Source organism: Pungitius pungitius, chromosome 19, assembly GCF_949316345.1.
Source record: "Pungitius pungitius chromosome 19, fPunPun2.1, whole genome shotgun sequence".
Taxonomy (NCBI): Eukaryota; Metazoa; Chordata; class Actinopteri; order Perciformes; family Gasterosteidae; genus Pungitius; species Pungitius pungitius.
In genome coordinates, this window is record NC_084918.1 from 2,567,865 (window position 1) to 2,595,033 (window position 27,169).

The 27,169-nt window shown below is 45.0% G+C and overlaps 1 protein-coding gene across 6 annotated transcripts; it reads right to left on the reverse strand.

The window, feature by feature from the left end:
• Window positions 1–287: 287 nt before the first annotated feature.
• LOC119198446 (dnaJ homolog subfamily C member 13-like) lies at window positions 288–25,910 on the reverse strand. 6 transcript variants are annotated; one of them, XM_037455635.2, is made up of 58 exons: window positions 25,724–25,910; window positions 22,992–23,072; window positions 18,988–19,063; window positions 18,665–18,814; window positions 17,293–17,334; window positions 16,999–17,199; window positions 16,682–16,888; window positions 16,300–16,395; window positions 15,969–16,060; window positions 15,601–15,767; window positions 15,376–15,455; window positions 15,105–15,274; window positions 14,968–15,000; window positions 14,106–14,205; window positions 13,881–13,988; window positions 13,632–13,787; window positions 13,471–13,527; window positions 13,255–13,376; window positions 13,013–13,088; window positions 12,799–12,894; window positions 12,567–12,707; window positions 11,711–11,728; window positions 10,936–11,018; window positions 10,582–10,735; window positions 10,311–10,414; window positions 10,038–10,197; window positions 9,872–9,934; window positions 9,698–9,799; window positions 9,420–9,524; window positions 8,883–9,085; window positions 8,688–8,772; window positions 8,433–8,587; window positions 8,184–8,229; window positions 7,924–8,078; window positions 7,599–7,800; window positions 7,360–7,475; window positions 7,141–7,219; window positions 6,912–7,047; window positions 6,520–6,704; window positions 6,364–6,438; window positions 6,150–6,269; window positions 5,555–5,950; window positions 5,345–5,458; window positions 5,133–5,249; window positions 4,664–4,841; window positions 4,467–4,558; window positions 4,283–4,382; window positions 4,104–4,178; window positions 3,907–4,019; window positions 3,650–3,819; window positions 3,511–3,553; window positions 3,179–3,352; window positions 2,917–3,096; window positions 2,616–2,756; window positions 2,363–2,506; window positions 2,169–2,268; window positions 1,773–1,877; window positions 288–1,429 (listed from the first exon to the last, which is right to left on the reverse strand). In XM_037455635.2, the coding sequence occupies exons 2-57, from the start codon at window positions 23,057–23,059 to the stop codon at window positions 1,822–1,824; spliced, it is 6,777 nt and encodes a 2,258-aa protein (XP_037311532.2). In that variant the 5' UTR covers window positions 23,060–23,072; window positions 25,724–25,910; the 3' UTR covers window positions 288–1,429; window positions 1,773–1,821. The 6 variants fall into 6 exon arrangements, with proteins under 6 accessions (XP_037311532.2, XP_037311529.2, XP_037311528.2 ...); XM_037455632.2 differs by lacking the exon at window positions 1,773–1,877 and having other exon boundaries at window positions 25,761–25,910; XM_037455631.2 differs by lacking the exon at window positions 1,773–1,877.
• Window positions 25,911–27,169: the final 1,259 nt, after the last annotated feature.

The window sequence follows — 27,169 nt, forward strand, 5'->3', positions numbered from 1 at the left end:
TATGTTTAACCAGACTGTATATAAAAACATTAAGCTAAAAAAAGCCACATCTAGACTGTTTATTTTATATATTTATTTTTTAGCCTTAATGTGATTTATCCCTAGTTCACGAGGCAATATCCGAATCTATACAGCATGTACGATATAACCCTTGATACACAAGCATTTAAAAAAGAAATCACAACGTAATTAAGTTATAAGTCCTTATCACTCCATTTAAAGTTAAATCAATTCAAACTGTTTTTTCTCTTAACTACCTTGACAAACACATGTAAATACAAAAGAACAACACTATGGGTTCCCTTTTATTTTTAAAATGTTATGTACAAGTGCGACTGATTTTTTATTTTTTTAATGTACATTTATCATAGAAATTTTATATACGCAATATTACATTGAACATTTCACAAATTGCTTTCACATAGATTCATAAATCAGTCACGGTCATTCATCATGTCTCAGCAGAAGCTCATTTCCGTTGGTTATTGTTCACGTATAAATACTCTAGTGCTTTTTGCATTCTGGGGGAAGGAGAATCACTTTAAAAAATGAGTCAGAAAGGGCAGCCTTCTAAGAGTAGAAGGAACTAGAATCAGGGGAAAAGGAGCTAGACATTTGGAGATCAGATCAGTCAACTTGAAACGGACGTATGCAACTCGACCGGACCAGAGGTCAGCATCAGTCTGATGGTTCAAAGGACATTTTCTTGTGGAGAATCAAGGCAGCCAAATCTTACACACATTTTCCAATTTCCATCTTGTACACATTTCTTCCCAACGATAATCCATTAGTAAATGGCACGTTTATGTAAAAGATGGATAGGTCCTGTGCACTAATGTGTCACAAACATGGCCAAGTACCCTCGGCTCAGGATTTGGATAAGCGTAGCCAATTAGGATATGACAAAGAGGAATACGATAATAGAGAAGAGACAGTTAACTTATAAACACCCCTCAAGATTGTAATGTCTTTCTCGTGAAAAAACAAAATCAGAACGTAGAGTAAAAAATATATTCATACAAAAAGTCAACTCTTTTGTCAATGGAAGAAACAAGAAGATCAGCACAGAAACAAAACAAATGTGGTCATCCGTTAAAACAATTTCAAAGTGTTTGTGAAGACTTGAGTGGCATTTGTAAGGGGAGAGGAGAGGGACACCGGCGGAGGGGCTGCGGAGATTTTGGTGACGGTCAACGACGGCCCGCTCTCCTCCGTCTCTCTCCCTCTCTCCGCCCTCCTGGTGTGGGAGCCGGACAGTCCCTCTCCGAGCTGCAGCCGTGAAGCAGCAGGGCAGCCTGGGTGCCTGAGATGTGACCGATGATCGTGTCCCGTCAGCCTTGGTCTCCCATGTCGTTATCCACTGGGGGCGGGACGTTGGGCATTACTGGGGTGCCAGTTCCTGCTGTAAGGTAACCTGCTACTCCTGGACCTATGGGTGGACAGGAGCATAGATACGATTCAGACCAGGTGTGACTACGTCAGATCGCTGGTGATCGCAGTGATGAACTGAACTAAACTAAAACCAGGAAACTACTGTACGTGTGGAGGAGTGGGTCACTACAAGGACCACGCTATTCATTTTCAACCTCCAAGGGCATTTCTGTTAGCTCATGAAACTGGATTGTGATAAGTGGTAGTTGGTAAATGGAGATGAAGAATAATTCATTGTTAGCGGTTTTAAAGATGGAGAGATGGAAATAGAAAATAAAGTGTGGGTTAAGGATGGTGGCAGAGGAGCGAGGAATGGCAGTAGGAGCGAGGTCAACGTCTACCTGCATCAGAGCAAGAGAGAGGAGGGCTGGGAGGGCCCAGCTTAGGAGTCTAGAGCCCTCCTCGCAGGGGGCTACTGGCAGCCAGGAGAGAAGGAGTGGATACCCCTGAGGAGGAAACGTGGACGGAGGACAAAGAGGAAGGGGAAAGGCAGAGCCAGGAAGTTATAGGACGTGGAGACAGAAAGGGTCTCTGGGTTCAGGCAACAAGTGAGTCAGCCACGAGGTGTTTTTAGGATAAAAGCAAAGCATTAACGTTGAAGAGCAGCACGGAGAAAGGCACACAAGACGTACCTATGAAACACTCACATCACAACAATCTCAACAGTTTTGCTAAATGTCAGGTTTCGTGATGCCAGGTGTTCAACAGCAGGTTCAATTTTTTTAGGAATAACCTACCTGTCAGGTAACCTGCGGTCTGAGACTCGGAGATGAAGAGGTCGTGTTTCTGGTCTTTGAAGGCACTCCACACTGAAGACTTTGCAAGAATCTCATTAACCTGCAAAGCAGTGACCAGAATTTGAACGATAAAGCGTACCCATTATTTAGTGGCATTAATTGAGAATCCTTCCGCTCATGTATTCTCATCGTACCTGCTCTCCGTATTGCAGACTGCGAGTCATGGACTTGAGAGCCTTTACTATCTGGGCTTTAGTAGCTGAAGGGTTGTCTAATGTCTCCAGGCCGATTCCTTCCAACAGCTTCAGGAGATATGGGACCAGCTCCACTCTGAGAGCCTGTGCAGGTTAGTAATGAAATATTATTATTAATTATTCCTTGCATATGGCCATCAAGCACGAGGCACACAATCAAATTCGAAACAAGTAATAAAAGGGGACAGTTCACCTGGGCCACAAGCTCCGTCTGCTCTTTCTGGAACATGCGGTTGAGAGCTTCACAAGCCAACCCGGCCATGTCGGCGCGAGACTTCATCCCAGTCATGAGGGGGCCGATAGTCTCCAGAGCAGACATGGAGCGCACACACAGCTACAACGAAAACAACAATTCCAGCGCGTCATTGGGCATAAAAGGAGACAACTGCTCAATAAATGCTTTGTTGGTAAAACAACATGACGCAAGTAAGCAAAGTGTTGACTTTGTGAAACGTGGAGCACATATCCCTGAAATATCACGTTTGGCTACTCACCTCGTTGTCTGACAGCACGTGGATGAGCCGGATGGCGCTCTTGGGCACGGCGTTGTTCTTGTGGTTGAGTGCTGCCAGGACGCGGGGCAGGTGGCCCAGAGGAGGGACCTGGTCGGCCAGCTGGCTCTGTGAGCTGAACAGGCAGACCGCCGCCGTGCAGACCGTCTCCAGCGCCTCACCCTGCAAGGGGATCAGTTTGGTTCAAACAAACTGGACCAAAAAAAAAGAAGAAAATATTCTTCTTCTCCGCAAAGAAGCTTACATTGGGGTTGTTTTTCTCCAGCAGCTCCGTCAGGGTCTCCAGAAGAGACACCAGGAACTCCCGCGGCTTGCGTAGCACCCATCCCGGCTGAGCAATGAAGATGCGCAAGAAGACGCCACCGACTTCTAGTTCGCCCTGTCCTGCTCCATAAGCCACCGTGAAGTCCTCTGGCAACTGAGCGGACAAAGAAAGACATTGAAATCCCACACAACAAATTCATGTTACTGCTGTTTTCAATGTTTTTCTTGTGTTGAAAGTGGGTTACGGCTGTATTGTGCATCACTGTGTTGCATAATGACAATACATGATCCTTGAAAACTTGAATGACGTACTTTCCAGTTCACATCAGGATTATCCTTCTGCTGCTTAAAGTGCCTAAAAAAAAAGAAAATATACGGTTAGGACAATCCAACAATTCAAACTACTCTGTGTAGGTTAAACACGAAATATTGAGTATCGCTCATGTCGTACTCGAGCATCATCTCCCGGACCGTAGTGGACACCGTCTCCCTGGAGCTGTCATTCCAGATGAGCTCAGGGTTCTCGTGCGTTCCCTCGAATATGTGCACGGCTGCTTCTGCGTTGTCTCTCATGGCGTCCATGAAGACGCCGGGGAGGAAGCGGATCAGCGTTAGCCGCACCTGGCAGTGATAGAGATGCGAGTTGAGGCACCATATCCCGCAGGGGGCATCTATCTAATTTCTTTACTCATATTTGTCGGGACTGACCTTTGGCCCAACCAGCTTGTCTGAGGTCATCTTGGAGAAGAGCTCAGCGGTCTGCGTGCGAACTTGGGGATGTGTGCAGTTACAGAAGAGGTCTAGTAGGTAGATCAGAGCACCTGGGGAACAAATGGGCATTCATGAGGATCCCGTGCATCACAGTTCCCAAATATATGGAAAATCAACAGTGGATTTACACTGACCTTTAGCCATAGCCTCTTTCACTATCTTAGTGTTAGAAGTTAGTGCATACAAGGTTTCCAGCACCATTTGCCTGCCTAAATGATGCACAGAAGAGAAACGACGTCGCAAAAGTTAGAAAAGGCAGCAAAGACCAAACATTGAAATCCATTAAAAAGTTATCTTTTAACGAGTCTTTTACTTGAGGGGAGTGAGTGCAGCAGCAACAGAAGGTTGGACAACACCAGCGACTCAGAAATGTTGCTGACGCATTCTTGGTTTGACGTCACTGTGTTTACAACCTGCAGAGAAAAAAACCTTATGCGTAAAGTGCAGACACTGGAGATCTTGGTAATACTTAAGATATCAAGACCAAGAACTTTTACCTCCAAAACTAGCTGCTGTACTCTGCCAGCTCCGTGGACCCGCAACAGAGAAAAGAGCAGCTTGAAATGGCCGATGCACTCGGACTCCGAACCTGAAAAAAAAAAAAAAAACGCAGAAAAGATGACAGCTGTGTGAAGGGAAGACATCTAAAATAAAATCAATCAGGCCAGGAAGGGGAGGGAGTGTCACATCTTACCGGGGTTGTTCCTGATGACATTGCGGAGAGCCTCCAAAGACATCTCAGCGTAGCGGAGCCTCTCGACGTGCTGCTGAGACTCTACTTTGTTACTCTGACTCATGGCCAGCAGAGTGTGCAGGTACTGGGCCTGGGAGCCTACGTAGTCCAGAAGACTTGCCGCAAAGGCTTTGGGGTACTAAAATGATAGCATTTAAAACATGTTAAAGCTTAATTGTTGTTGCAAAAATACAATGAATAAAATGGGCATTTACTGATCGCTTAAGTCAATATCAAAGCTACTGTATAAGGAAGATGGTCCTTTGAAGAGTCTAAACAATAGACCTTTAAATCTGTCAACATGAACACTGAGGGGGGCAATTTGTTATCTCCTGTTGCCTGGTTTGAGAACGCAGTAGCATGCCTTGGTAGCTGAGAGCAGGTAAGCCGTTGCCTTGACAACGGAACGGCACTATGTTCTGGTACTCACCTCAAGAGGAAAAGTCGGCTGCTCATTGTAGACCCGCACAAAGATCTCCCCGACTATCAGCTCTTTGCTGTGATCAGTGAACAAAAACTCCGCACCGAAGCTTTTATCGTTTTCTCCCTGTAAAGGAGGCCACAGAAAGGACGCACGAGTAAATATTGTTTTCGCCAATAGCGATATATACTGATGGATGATTTTGTAGGCGTCATTCATACCCTCTTGATGTTTCCCTCCTGTTGACCCTCCAGGAACTCGAGCAGCTCGGCTCTGGTTCCGTTGTTCCAGATCAAGTACGGGTTCTCCGAGTTGCTATTCAGCAGCTTCAAGACCTAAACGCACGACAGGGCCCTCAGCGTGACGTTGTGGTTCACGTGAAAAGAAAAGCTCGAAACGACCCTGGACGAGGGTCCGCCTGCTCAACATACCACAGCGGGGGATCCTGTTCCCAGCTTGCGGGAGATGTAAGGAGTCAGCATGGCCGCCAAGCTCTTGCGGATGGCGGGGTTCTCCGGAGGCGTGCCCTCAATGCCGTTGGTCTCTGAAACAGGGTTGCTGCCGTCTGGGGCCGGTGGCGTCTGGGCGTAGCCTCCCAGGCGGCTGAGGGCCAGCAGGCTGAGCTTGGCCAGGCTGTTTGCCACCTCCTGCTGGTTTGTGTCCTGGCTGGCCTGCACGCCGCTCTCCTCCAGAGTGTAGTCGTAGTTGAAGAGGTGGACCAGCAGGTGCCAGAGCACACCGGCGTGGTACAGATGGGTCTGAAGGAAGAAATCCACGGCGAAGGAGCTCACGCACTGTACTGCCAGGGTGGCTGTTTTTGGGAGACCCTGAGAGGAGGAGGAGAGAACATCAGGAAGCTGTTTGTAGCATTTAAATACTAAAAAGACAGTAAGAAAAGAAAGACTAAAAGAAAAGAAATGTTTTTCAACGCAGCGTATTTTGGAATATTCGAAATCTCAAATACTTGTAATATAATTGTTGTATATTAGCCAGAAAAAGATTAAAGCAAATATAGTTGTTGCTCACCTTCCCATAGAACAAAATGTGACAGAGGTCCCTGATGATGCTGGGAAGTTCGATGATCTTTTCCCTGCATTCCTCAAACTGGGCGGCTACACTGTAGCACTTACAGACATGCCCGCACACCTTTCATGTATTGAAAAAAAAAAAAAAGTGCTTTAGAAAAGGGTAAAAAAAAAAACGGCATTCCTCTTTGGGGGTCAATAAAGATGTATTTTACCTGCACAGCCATGTCATCCGGTTTGCTGGATGCAGTTAAAACAGCAACACACCGAGAAAGAGCCTCCAGCAGCACCTGATTAAATACAGGAATCCATCACATATCCAGTCAAAGAGCAGTGCACAATCCCACATTGTAGACGGGCCGCTGCTTCACCTCGATGCCGTTGTCGCGGCGCAGCTCCTCTGCATTGAGAGCCGAGCAGTTGACGGTGTGGAAGGCCAGCTCAGCGGCAGCAGGGAGGAGAGGGGAGGTTTTGGAGAAGAGGAGCTCATCCTCGGTTTCCATTGTAATGGTTTTGATGAGCATTGGGTACCCTGCATATTTGTAAGGTCCCAGTTCTGTTGCAGACAAAGAAGAGGTGGAATAGCAGCGTTAGTTCAAGGTTATTATAGTGTTAATTCTGTACACACAACATCCTGGGAGAGGAATAGCTAATGACTAACTCATAATTCACAAAAGAAAATGGGCCTGAAACAACTTCTTTCATAAGATTTAGATATAAGGAACAACAAAAAAAAGGAAAGAAAGTCAAGGTGCTTCCGTACCTTCTTTGTGTCTGTTGAACAGGATGCTCTGTGCTTTGAGGATGAGGATGATGTTCTCTGGATCGGGGCCGTCCAGGATTCGGGCAGACTTTGTGCAAAGGAACTCGTAGGCTTTGTTGACTTTCTCAAACATGTCCTGAGAGATACATGTTGAAATTTAATCTGTGCGTGAATACATTAAGCGCAAGCCCTTACATACGTATCACGTCAGTAGTGATGTTAGACGTACCCTGCCCTCTGGGTTCTTGTCTGGATGGTACTTCTGCGCCAGTCTGAAGTAAGCTTTCCTGATTTTACTCTCCTCGTGCCTGAAGTCATAAATCCCACAATGTATTCAGTTCAGTCCTTTGGTCTGAATCCACATTATCCAACTACAACAACCACATAAATTACTCTCAAGTATATTTAGGATAGAACATGAGTAAGAAGCGATGAGAAGGCCACTCACTGCCCCTGTCCTTTGGGGAGGTTGAGGACTTCGTATGCATCATCTACAGACATAGAGGGAGGCTTTTTCTCCACCTCCCTCTTCCAGGCTTCAAGGGTGTCTTTGAGCAACTTCACCTGCAGTAATAATGGAGGTGGATCACAAATTCAAAGATGCCTGTATTAGAAAACGCAAGCAGGGTGTCTTCATGCAAGTGACAGCTCGGGTATGAAAAGTCAAAAAAAAAAAAAAAGCCATACAGCGTCTCGAATGGGCCAGTTGGGGAAGCGGATGGTGTCACACAGATGTCTGAGGTAGTAGATGTTACAGAAGAGCTCGTTGTCCAGCTGAGGGAAGCTGACCATGGGGATGGGGCAGTACTGGTAGAGGGCCCGCGTGTTGCTCTGCAGCCTGGGGCTGAAGTCAGCGATGTGGGCGGCAATCTTCTCGATCATCATCCGCCTGAAACAGAGGATTCAAACACAAACTATTTAAATTACTACGGACCATATGGGGCTGTTCCAAATATCTCCATAAAGGCCTTTTAAAGTACACTCATTAGACATGACGGGGACTGGTGCCCACCTCATCTCGCTGCTCCAAATGGCCTCCGGCGTGTCAAATTCTCCGAGGAATATTTCCGAGAAGCGTTCAGCCTCGTAGTTCTCCAGATAACACACCATGGCTTCAGGCAGCACCGGCCCCAGAACACTTCGCTGCACTATGTCCTGGCCTTTAGACTGGGGAGGAGGCACAACAGACGGGTGTTATTAATAAAAAAAATAGTTTAGGATCATAGGATACAATCTGTTGTAAGTTTTAAGTACGTAAAAATAAAACGTTACCTCCTCTGATTTGAAGGCTTGTTTTAGATGTGTGTACTTCAGGAACCTTAGGAAACCACAGGAATGTCTTCCAGGTCAATATCAATATTGCAAACTACATGTAATGATGCGTCATGTTCAATTACTGAAGAAGCCAGCTCAATAATTGGCTGCTAAATCTTTCATTGCCTCTCGTATGGGTTTTTCCCCTTTTCCCAATTTCTCCTCTGAGGATCACGTTTCCAAAAAAAGGCTTGTGTGTGTTTTCACCTTGCTACAGGAAGCACGTTGGAGCCTGTGTACATCATGATGAAGAAGAAGATCCCAGTTAAATAGAGGCGCTGCAAATTAGGATTGTCCTGCATCACCAGATACAGAACGTTAGCCACCTTTTCCACCAGTATGGGGTCAAAGGTCAGCAGCAGCTGGAGGCAAAAAAAGAACAGAAAAGGTGATCAACATGTTGTCTAACTCAAGTGCATGTGACAACCATTGTGTCGATAGAAAAAATGATTGTGTATTTACCTGAACAATGTGAGGGAGGCAGGCGTTGTCGCTGATCATCCTCTTGATTTTAGGTAAAGGACGGATAATGGCATTGTCTTGGTCCCTGAGTAAACAGTAGATACAGTTTCAACCACACATCATCACACGCACACACTCTTCATGGAATAATATCATGGCACCGCGTGAATGGGAGGTATTTTCTGCTCTGCCCACCTGCTGGGGTAGTAGGAGCACATAGTGATGAGCATGTTGAGGATTAGCGTAGCCAGGTCGGACTCGTTCATCACTGCCTGTCCAGTGGCCAGGAGGCACCATTTCAGCTGGGGGATGGCCTGCAGGGGGCGCCAGCCATCCATCCCCTGAGCCCAGCAGCGCGTCTTCGCAGTCAGGACACCTGTGCTCCAAAATTCCTGCATCTGGAGAAGGAAAGGCAAAAACGTAACACTCGGGAAGGGCTGCAACCGATGGAGGCCAACATGAAAACAACAGGTGGGAAAAGTGATACGATCTCTTAAGCTGTCTAGATAACATAATAAATGACATTATCCTATGCAATTTATCTCAATAAAAGCAGTTATTAGATTCAGCAATATATTACATTACAAGATAATTCTTATTCTCAATTTCTTACATTTGATAAGTTATAGTAGAACAGAGTTCCCCTATAGCCATTTCAACTCACTAACAACTAATCACGTTACTCGATGCCCTGTATTCTCAGTCTGTGGTTGACATTTCGAGATCACGTACCTCCTCATAACTGAAAGGTCCTCTTCTTTCTTTGTCTGCGTTACCAAAGTACCACTCTTTCTCGCTCTCCCTCTTCATGTCTGGGGAGGCCTCCAGCACGTTGCTCTGTGGAAATAAATGAGACCCTGTTTGACACTCACGACAGATTCAATATAATTTTCACACCACGGCATCTGATTAAATCTCATCTATGGCTCAGAAAAGACTGCGTTATGCGCAATATAAGATCAAATCAATAGAGCCATTATTTTAACATTATATAACAGCCATGTCTTTACCTGCAGGGGCACAGTAGCTCTGTTGGTGTGCAGATGAGCCATGGTGAGCAGATCCACCAATATACGCACTCCATTTGAGTCCATCACATCCTTCACATTTTTCTAAAAGAACAGAAAATGAATCATCACTGAAGAAACATTGTTTCAATTGAGAGGCGCTGCTGATAATCTTACCTTGTTGAGAATGAGTTTGTTGAGGAAGATGATGAGTCTGTCTCTTTCTAGTTTGTCTGTACACTGTAACAACATAAGAGGATTTTAGGATGCATTAAAAACCATACAACCCTTCCATTGTAATTATATATCAACATGAGATCTTGCTGTAAGAGCTTGTACTCACTCGGTCCAGCATGCCCACGATGTATTTCGTGTCTGTGAAGGGGCCAATCTCCTCGTAGCACTTCCCGTAGACTATAGCGAGCGCCTGCAGGCACAGGCACTTCATCGAGACTTTGGGTGTAAGCAGAAAGCGATGGTAGAGTTCATTGAAGAACTCATATCTAAGAGGAGAGAGAGAGAGAGAGAGAGAGAGAGAGAAGTGTGATTCATCGTTTCGGATTCACTAAGGCTTCATGTTAGCGCAGCTGGTTGGGTTAATGTTTTGTAGTCTTACGATCTCTTGATGGCATTTGATTCGTCATTTTCATCTTCCTCAAGCAGCAGACGCAGGTAATAATCCCCAATCTTTATCTCATCAGAAAGGCACTCATATCTCACCTGGGAATGGGAACATAATCGTTGCTTACAGTATATGTGTATGCTTTGGAAGCAACTACATTATCACAATATATATAAGTGTATCGCAGAGATTGATGGTTCCAATCAAATGGGAGCCACGAGGTCCAGGCAGCATTGAGTGTTAAATAGTCCAGCTGAGCACATACCTCAAACTCTTGGTGGTTCCAGGAGATGACTGTGGCACTGCCGAGCTCGCGGTCCACGCTGAAGGCGCGCATCTCCCCCTCCAGAGCGTCTCGCAGCTCCTCCCTCGTCCTCAGGTTCCAGATGAGGTTGGACCGTGCGTGGTCCAGCTGGAATCTTGAGAAAACCGAAGCAAAAAAAAAAACAGCTTGTTGCGTTCCTACTATATCACAAATATAAGAAACGTTGCAGCTCATGAACAGCAAAGTGTTTGAAAAGTTAGGACATAGAGCCAAATCCCTAAAAAAGCCCTGACTCTCAATATAAGTGAAGTCAGGATGATGTAATGGAGTCAACACAGCTCAGCCAGGACATACCTGTAGTAGAAAAGTTCCCAGTTGACTTCAATCTTTATTCTCTGGCGTCTCTTCCGTAGAATGACGGGCTTTTGATTTGGATTCTGAAATCAAGAAAAATATTTACGGCTTAAGAGTCGCTTCAAGTCAAACATTATTGTTGAGAGCTTATGACATGAGAGTTGTAGTTAAAATGACAACATGAGCATTTTTTTTTTTAGGATAAGACCAGAAGTTAAATAAATGCCACCATTATGGAGAGAGGGTTAACAAAAATGCTTTTGAGGATGGAGAAAGCCAAATATTAGGGATGAGAAAACAAAAATGGAAAAATTTGTTATGAAACACAGACACCAAAGTGGGATCCCAAAATTGGATGTGTTATGTAATTCTTTCTGGGCGAGAGAGGTCATGGTTCTCATGGTAGTGTGTTAATCTCAAGAGGATATTACTACTGGAGCTTTTTGTTTCTAATGAAGTTAGGTAAATTAAATTCTTAAAAAAAAAAAAAAAAAAAGTTAAATGAACCCATGCCTCAGTAAAAGTGTTCATTATTTATTTATGTCCTCTATTGACAGCAGACATTCTAATCTGCACATTTTATTGTCCCCGACATAATGTATTATTGATTCTTCTTTTCCTGCATCGATCACTCGTAAGAAGACAATAGTTCATCGCCCAGCTGAATTAAAATAAACACACCCAATACATCACTTGAAGATTGAAAAAATGGTTTTGTGGAGAGAAAAGAACTGGAAAGAAATCACCATGGATCCCATTGGTCAGTCCTACTTACCAGGTTATTTCTGTCCTGCTGCATTGTTTGACAGCAGAGAAACCACAAAGGACAAGGGGAGGGTGGGGCAGATACAACAGAGAGGTTATTGATCCTTGGATCAAATATTGATTCAACGAAACAAAAAGGGTCAAAGGTCCCCCAGAATGTATCATACTAACAGACAGTCATCATTTATTAGCCGACTGTTGAAAGTTATATATTTACTTGACACTATCAACAAATATACACAGAGCATGTGCTGTAAATATAGAGCATTAGGAAATGTCCAGTGAAAGCAAGCCAATCAAAATTGATCAGCTATTGATTGAGACTTTCAAAACAAAAGTCAAGAAAAGGTAAGAAAGCGGGTTATTTTCAGGTAAAGAGCATTCAGAGGCTTTAGCATTATATTGAAGTATATTTGATTTCAGTTTTGTAGGAACATCAAAGAGCAGAAAAAAAAGTCTCAAACAACCCCGGCACACACACTCTGTCAGACCTCACAATGTGCAATTACCCCAAGAGAATTGTTCTATTAAAAGGAAGTGACCTTTGAATTAAAACAACAAGGTCACATTCAAACAAGCCGGTAATGGAAAATACAAATATGAGCACAAGCGGAACGGCCGGTATGCAAGGCAAAGAAAGAGCATACGCGATTGTATCTTGACTTCTAGCGTTTGCCCGAAGCCAGGCAGCTTCAACGCTCACACCGCCCTGCATGCACAATAAACAGCTGAAGAAGTGTGTTACTGAGTTTTCCCTCGCAGGCTGCAGCGTCAGCAGCGGGATGCGATAGTTAGATAGAGACACCCGAGCAGACACTCGAAGCAGCAGCAGCAGCAGCATCTTTACAAGACAAATATATCCTCACCTCCTTCTGGGCTATGCCCATTTTATCCCTCCAGTGCATCAACACGATATCCGTCTTCTCCTTGGCGAACTTCTCCACCTCTTTGGCTGCCTTGCCGGCTATCCGCTGCCATTCGGGCACCTTGTTTCGATTGAGCTGGTCCTGTGAGAAACGAACGATACTTTCCCATCGAGCCGTTTGTGCATTCTGCGAAAGAATCGTACGGATGTGACGCGAGCGCCTCTGCAGATACCTGGGCAAGTTTCAAGTTGTCGCGGACGTGCATTCGATCCATATCCTTCTCGGGGACTGGATCGGGGCTGTCCAGGTAAGCCAGCAGGCCTGTTGGCTGAGGGCGGACGAGACGCAGCGAAAAGGGGTTGAGACTTAAAACGGTGGCGCCTCCGCTGCCAGAGAGAGGCATCGACCAATTCCGAGTCAGGGATGGGCTGATTTTGCGGACCTACCAGTATCCTTTTCAGGAGGTTCATGGCAACAGCGTTCTCCGCCGTCCAGAGTCCCACCAGGTGACGACTGAGCTGCCTGAGGCATTGTGCGAGGAGTTTGTTAGAGAACACATATTCTTAAGCCGTCTACCATGACAGACAGTGAGTGTTTCCCTTACTTTAGCATTAACTAGCTGCTGCTGCTAACAACAACAAATCCAAAGCATAGTGTGTGAGTGTGTGTGGGTTTATGGAGGTTGCACCTGTTGGTAAGCATCCGCTGGTCGGCGCTGATCGTGAACAGAGAAGTATGCAGATGCCGCGGAAGAGCCCCTTCACTCAAGGCCAGGTCCTGCATCTTGGTGGCTATTTCCTTGTCTCCTTCCTATAATAAAAAAAATTTAAAAGTCATTACAGTCATTAGGCAGCAAGACATTCCAGGAATAATGACATTTTTGACTAACCCGCAGAGGGCTTACCTCAATAATGGCCTTCATCACCAAGCCTGCCCCCTTCACTATCGCCATAGAGGGATGCTAAAGATGGGAACAACATAATTCAACACACAAGCAGGTACTGAATGTATATGACGTTGCCGTCGTAATCAGGCTGTAAAGGTTAATTCACATGACTGGACTACCTGGAAGAGTTTGAACAAGGTGCGTCCATCACAGGCAACCATCTCCAGCAGCATGTCGAACTGCTGCCCCTCGGTGGTCTCACTGTAGGGAGCGCACAGTGCAAACGTCAAGAAGTCCAGTAAGGAGCTGATGACCAGAGCTCCTGTTCCATGGTCCTGAAAAAAAAAAAATGAGGATGTGGACGAAACTGAACAATTTTGGTCCTTCTGACTCTGCACACAGAGTTCTGACAGTAAACAGAACTGTACCACATTAGTGATGAATTTTTCCAGGAGGTTTTCCAGGAACTTTTTGGAGGAGAGCAGAGAGGCTTTGTTCAGCTGCTCCTGCCTCAGGTCGTAATCGTCGTGCATCGGCTGCAAAAAGAAAAATCTCTCAGGTCAAAAAGCTACAGAGCAGAACACCTTGATAAATGGCCGATAGGTACGTTTGTGCCTTTGGCGGGTGAGCCAGTTATTTGGGGGGGTACTTACACACATGAGAGCACAGAGCATGTCCACAGCGGCATGTGTCACGCTGTTGTTGTTCCTTTTTAAAGCTTTGACTGTCTTCACGCCCAACTTCTCCCTGAACCTGGAACACACAAACATTCACCGATTTACCAACACAGCCAAACCACAAGATCATAAACCACAAAAAAAAAACACAACATCATATTCACGATACAAATAAAGTGTTATATAAAAGAGGTCTGGGGTTGGATACACAAAGAATTCATTGCTTCAGAAGTGGCTTGTTGTTTCTTTTGCTTAAAAGGATGTCACATCTTCTCCTGAACTGAACCACAATACAAAAAGGGATTTCCCTCAAGGAAAGAACCATTGATGTGTTTATAGTGATCCGTATCTTGCAGTTGTGTGAGGGAAACCACCAGGCTACTCTGGCAATGAATCTTAGAGGAAAACCAATTCTCATTCGAGAACAACCAATAAACAGTAAATACAGTAAATACAGTTCCTCTCATACATCTCAGTGACCCGAAAAGTCTATGGCGTTCTTAAATATTGTAATTGGCAGAAATATAAAAGGAAAGGATGAGCAAAGCAGATAGCAGGGGGAGAGACGAAGGCAATAAAAAAAAAAAAAAATAAAGGAGTATGAGATGTCGAGAGAGGAAGGTCAAGACAAATCGAGGCAGACAGCTCGACTGAACACAGAAGTGACATAACTTCGCTTCTGAAGTGTCCGTCTAAAAGGCCTGCGATTAAAGCAGAACAAAGATAAAAGAGGAGAAGGTCGATGGACTGACAGCAAAGAGACTTTGGAAGAGAGCAAGAAGGATAAGACACAGAGACGGGCAAAAGGGCAGACTGAGATGTATGGATTCATATTTACGTTGCATCTGTGACTCCAGACCCTTGACCAGACCTTGGAATGACAGAGCATGCCTGTTACCAGCAGCTCAACAGAAAGTACACTTACAAAGAAACAAAAGTAGGAGGACACAACGGGACTACCGGTGCATTTCTTACTTGGGCAGCTGGGTAAAGGCTTGGAAGCCGGCCTTGGAGGCCACCAGGCGCCGGATGGCCTGGAAATGGCTCTCCAGCTCGGTGTTCAGAGTCGGCAGCTCGAGCTCCTGGGACAGAAGAGCCAGGATGGCGTTGTTGATGAGCTTCTCTTTGTTTTCAGAGAAGAGACCCTGAGGAGAACAAAGAGAGCGAGAGATACGGGGTGGGGGTGGATTAGTGGGAATTCTGCTCAAGTCGATGGACATAAATAACATGGATTGAACGCACTCACGTCTTGGGTTACAGCATGCAGCACGCCGCTGTAAGAGATGTTTGCGTTGAATCTGAACACCGCGTCTGCAAAGTTTCCATCTAAGCAAAGGCAGCGGGGATTGGAAGAATTAAATAAGGCAAAAACCAGGTATCAAGAACAATAACAAAGGCTTTTTTTTGTTTTAGGATCCAAAGTATGGGACACATTTATTTCAAGTCCATGAGATGGAGCGCTTGAACTCACTAGGAGGTGCTGCCAGGAATTTGAGATGCAAACTCTCCACCTCCTCGTCCACGGGCATGCTCAGGAGGCCCCATCTCTGCCCTCGCTGCGTGGGGGCCATTTTGACGCACACGTCCCTGTTGCCCGACGCCCGGACGCCATCCAGCAGGCTGGCCAACAGGGAGTCCCTAGAGACGCACATAGCAACAGACTCTGCTTAAAACGCAGTACAAACCAACAGCGGCAACACAAGAGCGCGAAGGCTGTGCACACAGACACATTACTCATCACGTAAATGAGGTCACTACAGGAAAAAAAGGCCAATGAGAACATTTAAAAAGACCCACAGGGGCCGTAGTGTCACTTAACGCAAAGATGTGCGTGTGTACCTTTCGGTGGAGGAAAACTTTCTGATCTGACCTCGGATGAATTCAACTGTAAACACCTGAGGGTTGTCTACGTCACAGATGAGGGCAAATACCTGAAGGGAGATGAGACAAGGGGACAAGAGCGAGGAAGAGAAAATTAAAAAAAAAAAAAGGGGTGGGAGGGAAAAGTTTACTCAAAACACACAAGACTCAAGTGATCTAAGCGGTTTGCTTGCAGCGATGAAGTTCATACACAACGAAACAAAGACAGACGGCTCAAGTAGCATCTGTCTTCAGAGGAGTACAAACCAACATTTCGCACTGGAATTCTTGACGACTCGGGTGTGCTCACCTCTCCGAAGGGTTTGATGGTGACTATGTTGTATGAAGCAGGGTCTCTCTCCACTAGACAAGTCTCCGTCAGGGCCAGAATGCGCTTGACAGGCTCCTGAGGACAGAGAGAGGCAAGTCATTGCTATACTTCCACTAAAATTTCCCTTTAGATAAATAGTTTGGGCTTATTAAATATGTATCGTAGTTTAAGACAGACATAAAAAAAAAAAGAGAGCAGAAGACGGGACTTTGTGATTCCTTCTTATATCGAACAGGCAAGTGAAACGGCTGCCCATTTTTCAAAAGGACCCAAACAGTAATCCGTCACGGCGTGCAGTGGTGGGTCCCCGGGCCTCATGTTGAGCAGCACTGCGAGAAACTGGAGGAGAAGCCGCTCTCACCGAGTGCCGGGGGGTGATCTTCTGCACCACAAACTCGGCCAGCGAAGTGATGCTCTCGTCCGAGCTGTACTTCCCCAGCCGGTCCGTCACGAAATCGTCAAAGGTCAACGCCTCCTTCCTCAGCCGCAGCGTGATGCCGATAAAGTTCCCAGCGTGCTCTATGGCGCTACGGATGATGTCATCTCGGTGCTCCGAGGCAAACAGATGCTGGGAGGAAGAGGCGATGGGGGAGAGGAAGGGAAATGTTGTGATCACAGATCAATCCACATGGTTTCTTAGCAATGAGGGCGCACAGTAACTCTCATTTGACGCATTACCAGCCTGCCGAAGCCCCCAGAAAGGATGCAGAATCCTCCCTGGTAATCCGAGACCTCGACGAACCCCTCCACGTTCCGGTAGTCGTAGGAGCACACGACCCGGTTGGTGAGCGGGTCGATCTGGTCGATGCCGCCCGGGGTCACCTCCAAACTCACCGGCTTGCGCGCGTCACTCCAGTGGTGCTTGTAGCAGTTGTAGCGCTGGGCGCAAAACGCAGGGGAAGATGTCGGCGTCACCACAGTGGTAAACATAATTCAAGAAATCATTTTTCTTTTTTGGATCTCTGTACTTACCCTGCCAGTTATTTTACCCTCTGAAAACTCTGTTCTATATCTCTGTGAATAAGAATAAACAAAAAAGGTTTTACATTTAGGAGTACACAGCTAGCTCCAGAGGTGTGGACTCGAGTCATGTGACTTGGACTCGAGTCAGACTCGAGTCATGAATTTGATGACTTGAGACTCGACTCGACAAAACGTACAAAGACTTGCAACTCGACTTGGACTTGAACACCGATGACTCGTGACTTGACTTGGACTCGAGCCTTTTGACTCGAGAAGACTTGATACTTCCCATGAAAACTGGGGGTAAACATTTTCACACCACCGCGCCGCTCTGTTTATCTGCATCTGTCAAAAAAATGTGCGCCACCTGTATGCAGAGAGCGCGCGCTGCCTGCACGACATCCAATCACTGCAGTCCATTTGACCGTATCAACGAGACAGCTCGTTCATGCTTACAAAAATCGGGATTTTTGAACCCGGATTCAGACCCCGATGGAAATCCTCGCCAACATTATGTCAACGTCCGTTTTAAAGTAGTGTAATGAGCTGAGTTAAAGTTATTAGTTAATCAGTTATGCAGATGTTGCATGTGTTCACGTTATGCTCCGTTACCAGCTGTAGTTACGCGAGACAACCCGAGTTTTGGGGGGCCGTGTATGCGGAAGTGTTCGTTCGGCGTGGTGACGGCCAACAGTGACCGAAGTCGAGTTGTTTTATATAAATAAATGCAGCGGAGTTGCAAGCCAGTCATCGCCTCCTTATTTACGCTGCAGCATTGGGGTGAGCGTTACAGTACTATAACACAGTCACAGTCCATCCACCATTACCCTTCCCTTCGTAGTCTAGGTCTGTGAGGCAGCGCACCATCACCCAGGGTTCCCCGTCCCCACTATAATAAAAGGACTCGAAATGACTCGAAACTAAAATGGTGCGACTTGTGACTCGACTTGAGACTTGTTGGCTGTGACTTGTGACTCGACTTGGGACTTGCTTCGTCTTTGACTCGACTTGACTCGGGACTCGAGGGCAATGACTTGAGACTTACTTGTGACTTGCCTAACAGTGACTTGATCCCACCTCTGGCTAGCTCTTAAATAGTGCGAACAATGAGGTGTCATCTTTAATGAGTTTAATGAGAAATACACATTCTCCTCGATTTATTCCTTCCAGTCAACAAATCCCTCTGCTGATTCACGTTTGTGATAAACACCTATTGGGGGTCAAAGAGCTGTGATTTGCTCGCGCTGCATTCCGAAACGCCGCGTCGTACATTACGTGACTTGCGATCTTCTTAGAAGTCAACACAGCAAAAATGTGCAGCTGTGATGCCAGCGGGCCGTTCGGGAATGACGGCGACGAAGTGATGACTTTTTGTCCTCACCAGAGCTTCTGTGAGCAGCTCGGTCCGGTGCTCGGTGGAGAACTTGAGGGTCTCGGACTTCTTGCCGCTGCCTTTGCGGAATGTGAGGCTGAACTCGGTTCCCTGACCTTTTCCTACCGGGCCGATGCCGCAGATGTCCCCATAAGGCCACTGGTACCGAGGACAGGGACAGCAGAGAGAGAGAGAGACGAACACATCGTTAGATGTATCAAATATTTATGCGTGAATGCAGTACTTCCAATGGTCACACGTGACCAAGAGGCCCAGCAACGCCCTTGAGGCGCCGACAAGCGCTGCCGCAAGTTTTCTTGAGGGACGCTGACCTGATTGGTTACTTCCAGCGTGGTCGGGTTGTAAGTGGTGATGCCATGCGTCCCCACTGAGAAGACTCGCTTGTACCTGGAAACACAAAAGACGCGGTGAGTCACAAACGCCACCCACGACAGCGCCGGCGGTCACACATCATGGGCTGTGAATGTTGGCGAACAGGCTGAATCTGTGTGTGTGTGGAGGGAGGGGTGTCGAGAAAAGGTGACATCACTAGGACCCAGTTGATGAATGATATCACTCATATTACAGGTATATTAAGCCAGATAAGCCATAAAATGTAAATGTAAAATGTAACACCAATGCACCAGGGAATTCTGAATATTTACCCATGATGCATAGCCCCACTGAGGAAGTTGCTTCTTTGCATGAATCCACCACACTGGGTGGCGACTCATTGCACGTTAGCGGTTTGTTAATGACTCACCTCTTTAACTCCGAAAAAACCACACGTGTTCATCAGAACGGCTGCGAGAGGGGCTCTCGCACAGCAGGAAGGAAGTTTCAAACTCAGTTTTGCCAACGTTTCTGCATGTTACGCTGAGTGTGCGTGTGCGCGCTGTGTGGTTTGCCAACACATTTCTGACCAATTCGTACTCTTCAGTCTGCTATTTGATCTGAACATGGATCCTTTAGGGGTTTTGGTTGCGTAAATAAGGTTCAGCGAAGTTTCTAGATTTTGGGAATATTAAATGTAGCGGTTTTATTTGTGTCTGGTACAGACGCACGTTCATCAACGTACGACATGAACTTGTGGCCGTATCAGGCTGCACCCTGAACATGCTGACTAGGCTCCTTTCTCTCTCTGGCACATCCTCTGTGGGCGTGTACATTAAGAGGTCAAACGAATCCCATCCCAAAACTGTAAGTAACGGAAGTCAAATTGAGAGCTTACTTCTGCCTAATGCATTTAGGCATTAGTACGTGACGGGAATATCAGATTCAACCACATCCCGTAGTTAGTTATTCTTTTCATAATTATGCAAATGCAACATACTTTACTGCTCCCATTTGAAAAGCTTGTCCTAACCATCTGTACAAAAACATGAGGTTTCCTTTATCACTGTTTTACAATATCTGGTGCCAAGTGGCTGGTTTAACATAGGGCAGGCACAAATTTAGTTTATTATTAAGTACATATTCATAACCTGTAGAGACCATACCAATTAAAATAAAATCCCCACAGGTCCTTTAAAACAAATTAGTGATCACCATTTTACAACTCGTGCTGCTGTGATTCAGATTTCCATTCATACAAAGATATGAAAATCAAGAAGAGACTTTAAACCACCGTATGTTTGGCAGCACTGTGTCTGCTTATAATCGTGTTTGTTCAACGTGAAGAAACACAACCGTGATGTTAATGAGACGAAACAAACATCACGATTGCAGGAAAACCTCTGCAAAAATGTAAATTACCCTTTCAACGAGTACATATAAATGGTCATGTTTGTATTAATGATTAAAAACCTTCAGCTCTTGGATTTGAGGATAAAAGAGAAGTATAAACTAATTTTACAGGACCAGTTTAAACCACAGAGATAGATTGTGATAAGGAAGTTACTCTTCATTCTGTGGTACTGTACAGGTTGTGTTAGAAAGATTTTCTCTTCCACGCAAAAGGGATTTCAAAATGTATCACATTAAGCAACTTCCTGTGTCTGACAACTGCTGCTGCTGCTGCTGCTCCTCTTTAAACAAAAGTGCTCACAAAAGAAGAAGACTGATCTGGAGATTCCTTTCACCACATAAAAGGCTCAGACCACACAAGAGAAGATGTTCTCTGCAAACGCTCAGAGAGCTCAGAGAGGGCGACCCGTGTGTAAAAAACAATGTTGGAAACAACTAAAAAGACACTATGAAGATATAAAATGTATATCAAAAATACAATATAGAGTTGCGGTACATCCTATGTACTGGTTTGTAAAATGTAATGTTCTAAATGTTGGAAAATTAAAGGAATTCCAAGAAGAATCAAGTCATTTGTGCCTCAAACACACTGAGGCAAACAATTTGTGACGACCTTGTCCTTTATAGGGAGACGAATCGAACTCTACAAGCTGGAGTCACAAGACTCTTAATTAACCATGATGGAGAGCTGCTGCACTAAAGCAAAAACTGCAACAGTTCAATGCTGCTGTCATTTTAAGAGTCTGAGGAACGAGAAGCTCATGTGATCTTTAAAACTGGCATTGATTAACACAATCAACTAAGAAACATTTGTTTTCGACAACAGACTACAAAGCCCCATCATATAATCACACATTTTTTAATTCCTCTTTTACTACCTGCAGAATCGAGGAACAATACTCCCCCTGTCTGCTGACCCATCTGTCGTACAATCCCATAATTCACAATTATAAAATCACGCATTTTTAGTTGACTGGATCATTTGCACTTAACATAAAGCAGCAAAATGTCCTCCACTCAGGTTAAGCCTCTCCAGAAGTGATGTTGAATACTGTTTAACATGGTCACCATTCACTCTTGTATTTTGATAAATGACCAAAGAGGAAATCACCACGATTTGTGTTGAAATAAAAGCCTATTTTCAAGTCACAGTGTCATTGTGGTGATTGAGCCCACAGATGATCGTACTGCAATACTTACATCTGCAGCATCACTGACGTCTGTGCCGACATTTATTGAAAAAAAAAAAAAAAACCTCTATTGCTAAATTTCCTTCTGCAGCATTTATCTCTGCTAAACACCAGTTCACTTAGATGCCATTTAACACTCTTGCCGTTTGATTGATTGGCAGAAGATGGTCTGTGCATGCAAGTCCACTTTGTATTATGGTCTAAAGGATTCATATTTTGTCAAATATTTGCATAATTTCAGTAGGTGGACAGTGTGACTCTGGATGTAATATAATGAGCACGCGTCACTTAACTGCAACGCCCACAATATTCCGAGGACGGTGCCGAGCGAAATTGAAAGAGGATATCCCAACTTGAGGCTGTTCTCTTTCTGTTGGCTTATTCAAGCTCTGTCCTGCCCCCTTTTTCATTCAGCAGTCAGACAATGCAGCACTACTGAATTTGCTTTGGACACATTCATACGAGCCTTGAAACCCCGTTTGTCAGCATTCGTACACGTATGTCTGCACACGTAGTTTAACCTTCGCTGCACGATCCCACCACGGCATTAAGCTCCAAAAAAACCGGCCCGCGCCGTCTGCGACACGTACATCAGCGCTCCAGTCTCCAACGAACACCTCCAGGAAGCATTAGCGGGATGAGTCTCTGATGGAGGCTAATGCTCCACAGCCCTGCTTAGGTTACCAGGGTCAACGGCCGGCCATAATGGCACCAAGACATTTAGAAAGCAGGTATCGGTAATGTGATCCCACTGGCTCTCTGCTCGGACTTGCCCATGCTTTGGCCTCGGCTACAAGATCGATAACGTGAAAACACATGCGCTTCGCAGGACCTTCTGTGCTTACAAGCTGGTCGTATTCGCCTGCATTTTTATCCACCACTAAACGTGTCTGTCTACATTACGGTCAATATGACAACAGCTTCACAGGACACTAAACAAACCCTTACTTTCTGTGCAAACAAAACTGAGAAAAAGTGTATTTCGAGGAAAAACAAACCCATGCTAAAAAGGAAGTTGATACAGAGGACATTAGGCATCTTGAGAGTATCTTATGACAACCACTGCAACTACAATATAAGTGCACATTACCATTATCCTTACTCAGGACGTATCTGATGAATCTTGCTAAAGACTGCCGTTAGCTGTGAATTTTGGGTTACATTCCATAAGGCAGCTCTACGTCACTAGAGCTGATCACTGTGATAAAGGAAGTCAACACAATGGAAGTACGAGGTCAGGATTTCTCAAAGCAGTCTTTACGAGGGGACAAAAAGGTAAGACTTCAAGTAAATGTCGCTTTGTAAACCAACATAAGGAAGACACATAGTGAACAATGCAAGCAGCCCAGCCATCTGATCAGTGGGTTAAAGGGACAAAAAAAGAAGGTTGTGGGCCTTACTTTCCCCTCCAGGAGTGTTTGGTGGTGTAGAAACAGGCCATGTCTTTGTTTTCTTTGATGACATTCATCTTTTCACAGGACCTGAAGAACAGAACAAACGTTATTATGAATAGGATCAACACGTAAACCCGGCTACATTCAGATAATAACAAGGTGGAGGACCTTCATTTGAACATTGCTTTAGAAGAAATGTTATATTTCCAATGACACGACAGAAGGAAAGGATGAAAACCAAAATGATCTCCATGTCTCAGCTAATGTCAGCAAACAACCTGCTCCTTCACAGGCCATTACCACGTCAAGTTTGGGCAACGCACATTGCAATGTACTGCCGCACACACTTCACACAATGGTTCAACATTTGGCAGCTCGCAGGGGGGGGGGGGCTACCATCAGACACTCTCTCGGCTTCTGAAGCAACGCAGGGTAAACAGTGATTATCCAGCGACAGATCGTTCCCACATCTGCATGACTAGCTGCTGATTTTTCTTCGTGCTATGAGCCGTAGCATCAACGCAGCTGGTTGCACGTGACTCTTAATCCTTTTTGACAAAAAGCTCCCACTGACGCTCCCTCCTTCACGTGTGCATTTTCACACAGGCTCACTGTGAGGAGAGGCTCACCAAGGGAACCAGTGGAAAACAACCTGCTCAGCAAAACAGAGAGGAGGTAAAGGTCTTTCATTCCAGTCTTATATCATAGCCTCACACACACAACAGCTGAGTACGTGTCAATAAAGTCTGGTGCAAAGCCAGAGTGGCCCATCGATTGCTTTAGATAAACAGGGGTTAGGCCATGTCTGGAGCTAGATGCTCTTAAACCTGCACAGATCAAGTAGGAATGTGTCAATAAATACAAATGGTTTACTTTTTCCAACCAAGTCAACAGTATGGTTAAGATTGATATATTTTGATGTTATTTTATGTATAGCTGCCTGTCCTATCCCGGCTGCAGTAATCTGCTGGCGACTGCACTGTGACAAGGGGAACCTGTGTCAGCACTCTGGCAGGATCCTGGAAAAAATCAGACTCCTGTTTTCCTTCCTCTGCATTTCAGAGTTTGGCTGAAAGAGGGAAACAGAAAAATAGCCCCAAACGATGGAAAACCCCGTTAACCGAGGAGACAGTTGCCTTGTGTTCAGCGAGGTCCAGACACTTTTTTTCTTTTTTATGGCTTATTGATTTTTGATGCCTGTGCTAGAGAAACACAAGCTGCAAGGAACTGTCAAGAGCCAAGTTTTGCTTCCACAGTTTTTTTTCTCCAAGCACTCATTCATTGCGCCGCATAATGAATCCAATCCCAAGCGGGGGGCTGATGGAATGCACAATAGGGTACGTTAGCACCAAGCAGTGCACAGCGTGAGCTTTACAGCCAGGGAGAGATGTGCACTTTTTTTTTTTTTTTTTAAACGACATGGCTGGGATGAGAGACGCTGTAGTGGCTGTCAAAAAAGGAAACCATGGCAGATTCCAGGACTGGGTCATGTGATTAATCCCCCCCCACACACACACACACACACACACACACACACCTCTTTCCACTTGTATGCAGATGAATAGGAAATAATTCGAGGTCTGTCCTTGACAGTTGAGCAAACAGGCAGAACAGTGGAGAAAATGTAAACGGAAACAGGCCCAAAGCAAAGCACACAACATTTCCATAAGAACCTGCTCCAGACAGGTCCAAATACTTTACAGTTCATATTTACCCTTTGATAGGATTCTAGAAAAAAAGGCTAAATGGGACCTATTTGAACAAATTAAACGGAGCACATTACACGTGAGGTGGCGACTAACTAGATCAGAGCCACAGGTTGTATCAGGTATACACACTTGATACCGTGTGAACAGATCTTTTGCTTTGCCTATTTATGACCATCCTGTTTTTCAAAACCTACTGGGGGGGGAAAAAAAAGTTTGATCACCTGATTCGGAACAATAGAAAGAATATGAAAACTGCTTCAGCATCAGTGAGAGTACAAGGGTCAAAAGAATAATTTGCCATTGCATCATTATATGGCCCTGACCATTTCATGCATCTCCAGTTAAACTGATGGTGAAGGTAGAAGGTTTGAGCTTAAATGAACTGACCCCACAATAAAAGCAAATGCTTGTCTACACGGTACCTCTGAATAAAGAGGGAACTGGCCCTCGCAATCTCTCCCGACTCTGCCTCGGTTTACAAGGTTCTTTAATGAGCCAAATATTAAAAAAAAAAAAAACAACATAAGCTTTTTCCTACGTGACAACGGATGCAACAAATAGATGCTGCACAGGAAACGCGCGACCACAGATAATGTCGATTTTTAAAACCAACCCGATGATGCACGGCGGGTCAAATCCACGACAAGCGGCATTATCGTTACCTGGCTCTCAAGAGCTTAGCCAGACTGTGCTTCATTGCCGAGGGGGCCTAGGCGGTTAACGGAGGCTAAAAACAAGCACGACAGCCCGGCTAACGCGACGTGAAACCCCGCCGCCTCTCCTGCTAACTGAGAACAACAAGGAGACGTTATCGGCGTGTGTTTGCCATATGTAACAACATAAGGGGGGTGGGGGCTTTGACAGCCTAATGCTGGGTTAGCCACAAGCTAGCAGCTTTAGATAGCAAATCAGTCGGGTTTTCGTAGAAGAGCTAGCTAGCTAGCTGGTAGCCTTAGCAGCGGGGTTCAAACAAGCAAACATGGAGAAGGCGGCTTGAAGGCAGTGGCAGGTGGTAACGGGCGCGTTTACCTGTGAACTCGCTAACGGGTATTAATCGTAGCCGTACCTCAGCCCCCCACCCTCCTCTGAGTGCGGTTGGAGCTTCTCTGTTTTCCCACTCTGATGCTGAAGGTGCTCGGTTACGCCGTATTCCCCCCCACCACCCCCGAGACAGGGCTCAGGACGCTGCCATATTCCTCATTCCAAGAAGCGTGCTACTGCGCACGCGCGAGGCCTGCCTGTCATGCGGCTGTCAGCTGATTGGTTTGCCCGGAACACGGAATCGTCGAGATGCCGACCCGAGATCAGATTTTTATTTTTTTATTTTCACCATTGCTGCTATTGATACAGACGGTCAAAACAGACCTCGGAACGGCTGATGCTGACAATTATATACAATCGTTCACTCATATACAACAATTTTTATAGTCACGTTATTAGAATGGACTTTCTGTCAAATTATCGGATGAATGGAAATTGAATTAAATTATTTCTACCGCCATTGCATACGTTGATTCCTTATATCTTATAGGAGCCCGTTAAAACACTAATTAATATCATTATTATTATCACGAAAACTATTATTGCGATTGATATTATTAATTTTTTTTTTACATTTTTTATTATTGCAGGATTTGTGTTTTACTAGCTAGCTTGGTAAAAACATGCATTGCGCTGCCCTCTAGGGTCATTGTCCCAACAATGCAGCAATACCTCTGATGTTAGGTACTGTACGTGCACACATTTGCTCCATCGCAATGGTAAAAAATAATAATTATATTTTCGGTCATATACTTCTTACTGTACAACAACAACCTAGTTCAAATACATCTGTCAACTGCTTATGTTTATCCAGGCGATGTTTTATTGCAATGTTTTTTTTATTGCTTTATTGTATATTATACATTTCAGTGTTATGCATCTCATCAATCTTTGCTTTGCATACTTTTACTATTTTGCAATAACACACAATATTCTACAATCTAATAACTTTGAAACTTCTCTAATTGTTCATAGACCAGCTGAAGATATGACATCAACACTTCCCTCATTTTTGTTTCTGCCACAAGAGCTATTCAAATAATAAAAGTGACCCGTGCAGAACAGCAGCAACAACTAACAGGTTTATAACAAAAACTAAGAAGAAGGGTAATATGTTACTTGAGCCCTTCAGAATCTGGATTCTTGAATCAGATTTGTAAGTCACTCACCGTGATTGAAGGTAAAGGGGAAACATCTTGGTCTATGTGGCTGACTGATGTTGCACAGTGAATTTGAGCGGGCAAGCACCAATGGTCACATTTTTAGACATCTGATTAAGTGAGTGACCATGTGCTGCCTGTTAGTCTAATTTAATTACAGCAAACGACATGAGGGGGAAAAAAAACTGTTCCTACTTATTTTTTTTCCCCACAAGTTCCTCAACCAAATTATGGCTTTTTGGCTTCAGTGACATTATGTGTTAATAATGTAAAA